Source organism: Dipteris shenzhenensis, chromosome 8, assembly GCF_047967505.1.
Source record: "Dipteris shenzhenensis isolate YYH24624 ecotype China chromosome 8, Dip_SZ_1.0, whole genome shotgun sequence".
NCBI classification, from domain to species: domain Eukaryota; kingdom Viridiplantae; phylum Streptophyta; class Polypodiopsida; order Gleicheniales; family Dipteridaceae; genus Dipteris; species Dipteris shenzhenensis.
Window position 1 is genome coordinate 43,398,852 of NC_141603.1, and position 6,999 is coordinate 43,405,850.

The window sequence follows — 6,999 nt, forward strand, 5'->3', positions numbered from 1 at the left end:
CTGGTACATGCGCATAGCATTCACACCCAAATGTTCTGAAATGGGAGACAGATGGCTTCTTACCACTGTAAGCCTCATGTGGTGTTTTACCTTTGAGTGCCTTTGTATAGCTACGATTAAGGATGTAAACTACAGTATTGATAGCCTCAGCCCAAAAGTGGTTTGGCAGTCCAACACCTTTCAACATACATCTCCCCATCTCCACCATGGTCCGCATTCGGCATTCAACAACCGAATTTTGCTCGGGCCTGCATACGTGGAGTCGTCGTTTGTCACTTGATCTCTTTGCTCTTGCAAAAATCTCCAAACTCTGTAGAAACAAACTCACCACCACCATTCGATCTGATTTTCTTCACTTTTCTCCCTATTTCAAGTTGTAGCCATTCTTTCAATTTACCAAAAGCGTGAGCATTTTCGCAAAGAAAGCACACCCACATCTTCCTACTATAGTCATCGACAATCAATAAAAAATAGGAAGATCCCCCCAAGGCCTATGTAGGCATCTTACCGCACAAGTCAACATGCACCAACTCTAGAGGAGCGTTTGCTCTATTCTTGCTTTCTTGTGGGAATGCCTTTCTTTGTTGCTTGCCCATCATGCAAGCTTCACACGGTTCTTTGATTTCTGCTACTACAGGTAAGTGAGCAACCATACCTTGCTTCTGCATCTCCTTCAGCAATTCGTGCCAAAGTCAGCTTGTGCCCACTCCAACGGTGGCTGTAAGAGCACTTAGGTCATATAGGTTGTTCCTTCTTACTCCTATGCCAACAAGATTGCTTGCACTATCCAAAATTTTTGCTCTTGTCTTGTTGAACCTCACCTCATGTTCAAGGTCAGTTATGGAAGCAACTAATAGCAAATTTCTCTTGATTTGTGGAACATACAGCACATTAGATAGTTTCTTAACATCTCCGTTTATAGAAACAAATGAAACTGTAGCTGTACCCTCAACAGGGCATTTTGCATTATTTCCAACCATCACGGTGATGGGTTCCTGTAGAGGTTGCATGGAACAATATAGACCCTTCTTGCAGGTCATGCGATGGGAGGCACCACTATCCAACACCCATGAATCAGTGGTTGATGCTTCTTGAACTGAGGAACATTCTTTCTCAATGGCCAGAAATAGATCCAACTTTTCTTCCCTTGTGTTAGCTGTCTCTTTCCCCTTATTTGTCTTCTTTAGGGTACCATTCTTTTTATCTTCTGTCTTGACTCGGCAATCTGCAATCACATTCTTCTTGCAGTAGAAGCATTCTCCCTAAAACTTCTTCTTGCTGCTCTTCTTCTTTTTGTCCCCACTAGTAGAGGACTCACCTTTGGTGGAGGAACCACCTTTGCCTTTCGTAGTGGTAGAGAATGCAGCATCCCCATTGCCGCCTCCATCTCGAGCTTTAAGCCTCGAGGAACCACCTTTGCCTTTCGTAGTGGTAGAGAATGCAGCATCCCCATTGCCGCCTCCATCTCGAGCTTTAAGCCTCAATTCTTCCTCCATAAGTAAAGCACATAACTCCTCAAATGACAATGGTTGGGGTCTCACCTGAGTGTTAAGTGCTATTACCAGTCCATCAAACCTTGGTGGACATATCTGGAGACACCGCCGAGCTAGCTCTTCGCTAGTCTTTTGTATCCTAGCACTAGCCATCTAGTCACGCAGATTTTTGATTCGGGTTATGAATGCCTCTGTTGTCTCTCCTTCATTAAACTTCTTAGTTGTGAGCCGATTCTACAGGTTCTAGATCCTTGTCTGATTCCACATCTCATACTGACTCTTCAATATGTTCTAGGCGACAGTTGCCTTAGATGTATGTTGAATCAAGATCAAAACACTATCAGTAGTACTTGTAACTAGGGCACACAGAGCATTTGCGTTCCTACATTTCCAAGCTCATAGAAGGTCGGCATTAGGAGCTATCGCACTCCCTGGATTTGCTGGGTCGGGGGTTCCTTGTGGTTCTGGGTTAGTCCCTGGTACTGTCTCTAGAAGCTCATATGAATCCAGAATGACAGTAATTTTAAACTTCCATAGATTGTAGTTCATACCATCTAGCTTGCCTTAAGTGAAGGCTGGTGTGCGAATCCTCAATCCCTAGATTGTTGGTGCAGTAGCAGCTTTGTTGAACTTGAGCCGCTTCCCATAGCCATCACTCTGTATGCTGTTGAAGCCCTTGCCTCTCTTTTATTCTTCAATCCTTAGAGTCGCCTGGGCTCTGATACCATGTTAAATTACATGGCGCAGCGGAATAAAAACTGAACAAAGAATAGAGAGTACACATTAAACTGAAGACGAACAAAATTTTTCTTCAATACTGATGTTGTACAGATGATGGCTCCATCCAACTGTGTGCTCCCACAGTGGAGCTTAAATGGCGATCTAGACAGATACTAGGTGAAGAGCTACTAGCTAGAAGATCTGATCCGATCTGAACTGATATGATACAATGGACTGGGGAGGTCACCTCTTTATAGCTACGAGGGCGGTAGTTGGATCAACATAGTCGGTGGAACCGACTAGTCAACCTAGTCAATGGAGCCGACTAGTCGTCCATGGAATATTTCCTATACCATCGCCTTGGGGGCTCTCGCCCTTGAACCCCCACCAGGGGGGTTGGTGGCCCCCCTGAGGCCCCTAGCTGGGGGCCAGCTGGCCCCCAGGCCCCATCAAGAATAAGGGGCTCCCACACAATCACCTTTCTACCATCAACGGTCTCATTGATAGACCTCATCTGACATGCAAGTCAAGATCCATCCAGTGTCCTAGGCTCACACATGGCTTCTCTCATATGGGAGTCTTACAACTTGAGCACCTTGGACCACTAGTGGTTACCAGGAGGGTGGGGCATTGAGCATATCTAACAACACGATGCACCAACCGTTGCTCTAGCATGACTAGGAACCATCCGATACCACATGGAATAGCCACCCAAACCTGAGGCCTTAATGTTGGAACATAGGAATAAATTCAACAAAGGACCAGTGATCCAAATCATGAGTCTCACTCCACATTCCACATTCATAAGAGTGACCATTGTGGAGTACCACATAAAAGAGGCACCAAAACTAACCCAAATAATACTAGCCAAAGCAAAGGAATAATACCAACACTAAGTTATATGCGACACACTAGAGAAGCGACTAAAAGAATGTTGGAACAACTCTTTCCATGACCTGAACGAGAATCTTCTAGTCATAGCACAACATCCACTCACTGGCACTCATTTACCATAGAAGATCCAACATTAAGGACACTACCATAGAAGATCCAACATTAAGGACACTACCATAGAAGATCCAACTACTACATATGGTAGTGGCCAAACCGACACTAGCATCTGAGACAATAGAAACTAAAACAATGCTGCATGTTTACCCAACCTCGGCAACACTAGTGCCACTTCTATCCAAGATTATTGCACACTAGCACTGATCGAACAATAATGCATCCCTGCATAAGGGGCATTGACCCTGTGGCATTAGGTTTGCAACATGCAGACATGGACTCAAGTAGTAACAACACTCTAACACCATGAAGGAGCACACGAAGGAGCTCTATATTCAGACTTTCACAAAGAGTCTAAATCACCAATAGTTTCACATGTAGTCAACAGCCTTTAGCACATCGACCATTGTGTACTACCAGAGAGAAGAGCCGTCGAAACCCACTCAAATGATACTAGCTAAATCGATAGTAAGCTCTATGCAGCACCTGAGACAATAGAAACTAAAACAATGCTGCATGTTTGCTAACCTCAACAATACCAATTCCACTTCTATCCAAGATCACTATGCCGTTAAATAGAAGAACAACCTTACACCAAGAAGTAACCACCAAATTCTCCAAGTAATTCAGCACCGGTCTAGAGCACTTACAAATGTCGACGAGCCAAGAACAACACCAAGGAACAGTGTAGTGATGCAACACTAAGCAAAAAGAAGATTGAATGCCTTTGCAGTACTAACGACAAGCACCAAGGCGATAGAAACATTAAAGAGCACGCGGTGAATGAAGGACGATGCCATCTCCCATGTCCAAATGGGAGAATCAATCCACGAAGCTAGGTAATCAAAACCTAGGTTTATTTCGATGAGTTATGCCTATGTCTTATACCAAGCCTTAATAAATGTCCTTAAGCCTTACACCTTGTCTTAAAAGGCCCTTAAAACCACTTGCACATTCCTTCTACATAAGGGTATTTACAGGCTTACGCACCATGGGCACTGCCAATGTATCATGGATGGACAAGATTGCCTCCCACGTCCAGTGCATGGCCTAGAAGCATTCAATGCACCTTGGATAGGCATGGGCGGCTCTAGTCCCTAAGAAAACAACCAACGATCGCTTAAGCCTTGCATGTGGTGGCAAAGAAGTATGAGTGGAAAGCCTGAGGGAGGCTTTTTCATAAATTGAAAATGGCAAGTGGCGCACAGCCGCGAGCCATTTTCACTTTGAGAAAAACCCTCCCGCAGGCTTTTCACGCACATCCAGGGGCCATGGGAGGCACTGATTGTGATGAGAGACTCATTTTCTTTGTGCCACATGATAATTTTGTGCGTTCCGTCCATTTTCCAACCTTTAGATGGTGACCTGTGACGACTCATCCTACAATAAGGTTCGTGATTTGACAAGTGATTGCGACATGCGAGTTGACGGGATTCATCTTCATTGGTAGAAGAGCCAAATCTGAGCCAAATCTTCCACCAGACCGCAAAAACATACTCGACGGTGGAATACGAGACCACAAAGACACACTTGACGTGTAACCCAATGCAAGGGTTGTGGGGGTGGTAAAATGAGGTGGTTATGAGGAGATCGAATGAGTCAAGATCATCACGTCATGTTATTGTCGAAGATCATCACGTCATGTTGCATCTAGATTACGTGAAAGATTACGTCAAGAGGTATTACGTGAAGATGTCAGTATTGAATGAGGTAGTTATGACGAGATCGAACGAGTCAAGATTATCACGTCATGTTACATCTAGATTACAGATTTCCGTCAGAGTCTACATCCTAGGATTTTATTGATCTTCTTGTTCGTTTCAAAGATATGAAAGATTGCAAGCATGAGCATATTCTGAAAGATTGTAAGGATGAAGACTGGCTATGGACGTCGTCACGATGAAGCAGCAAGCTCGGACGACTATACTTTTGGGCGCTAGCAACTCCGACGACGATAATCCATTTCCAAAATCAATGCAGAGGAGGAAGAAGAATTCACAGATTTCCGTTCTCTACATTCTCAGATCAGCAATCGCTGCATAGTTGATCTTCCAGCACACACCTTCCAACGCATGGCAATGTGCCTCCCAGAAAATCTGGCAGCTCTCCAGGCGATCCATCTTCACTTCTGCTCCTGCAAATTCTACAGATTTCGTCCATGAGGAAACTCACCGCACCATGGGTCGCTACTCTCATCATTCAAGGCCGTTTGCCACAGCAAATTATGTGCCCCCTCATACCAAGAATTCACGAGAGGGAGTTCCGACCCCTGCGCGGATCGCCAGGTTTCGATTCAAGGACATTGAGATCGCGACCCATGGCTTTGACGACGATTTTCTTGTTGGACATAGCGTTCATGGACAGATTTATACTGCAAAACTCGAGGATGGACGAATGGCTATGGTGAAGAGGGCTTGGCGTGGCGAGAGGTATTGGGATGGCCAACTTGCCTTAGAGAACGAGAGGCAAATCCTCTGTAGTTGTCGCGGGAGGTATCAAGTGAACTTGGTGGGTGTGAGCGATGATACTCGGGAGAGGATCCTCTTGCTGGAGTTTCCATCAAACGGCAACCTCTACGATGCCTTGCACCGTGGAAAACATCCACTCAGTTGGCCAATTCGGCTACAGATTGCCTTCAACATTGCGGTCGCGTTGAGAGGGTTGCATAGCGCCATTGCGCCGATAGTTCACAGAGACGTGAAATCTTCGAATGTGTGGATCAATCACGACTGGAATGCGATGCTGGGGGGATTCGACTTATGTCTGAGACATTCCAAGAAGGTGGGCGTCATTAAGTGTCCTGTAAAAGCCATGGCAGCAATGGATCCGGATTACCAGGCCGCGGAGCATCTCTGCGCGAAGACTGATATCTTCTGCTTCGGAATATTGCTTCTGGAGATCATCAGCGGAAGGAAAGCTGTGGATGTCACCAACAATCCTCCCTATGTCGTAGACTGGGCAACGCCGCTCATCTTCAAAGACAAAACTCTTGAGCTCTGCGATCCGAACGCGAGGCCGCCTTTTCAGAATTCGAAGGTAGTGCTGGATGTGGCGAGAATCGCGGCGCGTTGCCTGATCGCTGAGAGCTCAAGGCGGCCGACGATGGCAGAGGTTGCCGAAGAGCTGAAGATGCTGAGCATGAAGGTGCCGGTCCAGGGCTCAGAAAGAGGACTGAAGAGATCTTGGTGCAGGGGCTCTGAACAGATGGCTACGTCCTTCCAGCAGCCATCGCGGAGCTTCAAGGACATGAAGAGATCAGCAAATCTGAATGAGGCTATTCCCGGAAACAGCACAATGCCAACGCCCAGCTTCAGATCGGAGCGTCCTAGCATGCTGTATGGGATGCTAACTCCGAAGCCAGTAGGGATGGAGCCATGGATGAGCAGCAGCAGCAGCAGAAGGCAGGATTTGTGGAGCAACAAGGATGCCAAGAAGCAGAGGGAGGAGCTGGCAAACCGCAGTCTGATTTTCAGAGAGCTTGATCGTCATCAGAGGGAAGTGATATTGGATTGATGCTCCAGAACATGATCGTCATTAGAAGGAAAAGCTGCATGCTGTATGGGATGCTTACTCCTAAGCCAATAGGGATGGAGCCATGGATAGGCAGGGCAGCAGGCAGGATTTGGGAAGCAAGAAGGATGCCAAGAAGCAGAGAAAATGATGATCATGAGAAGGAAAAGCCGATGCTGTAGAAAATGATCATCATCAGAAAGAAAAGCTAGATTGAATTGATGCTCCAGAAAACAATCATCATCAGAAGGAAAAGCTAGATTGGATT

At 46.0% G+C, this 6,999-nt stretch overlaps 1 protein-coding gene across 1 annotated transcript; it reads left to right on the top strand.

Annotated features, from left to right (window-relative positions):
- Positions 1-5,399: 5,399 nt before the first annotated feature.
- Positions 5,400-6,734, top strand: LOC147899552 (serine/threonine-protein kinase-like protein At3g51990). Its single transcript, XM_087377746.1, has one exon. It carries the CDS (start codon positions 5,400-5,402, stop codon positions 6,732-6,734), a length of 1,335 nt encoding a protein of 444 aa, XP_087233872.1.
- Positions 6,735-6,999: the final 265 nt, after the last annotated feature.

Bases quoted from the DNA above. Each gene is read 5' to 3' on its own strand.
- LOC147899552 (XM_087377746.1), top strand. From the start codon at position 5,400: ATGGGTCGCTACTCTCATCATTCAAGGCCGTTTGCCACAGCAAATTAT.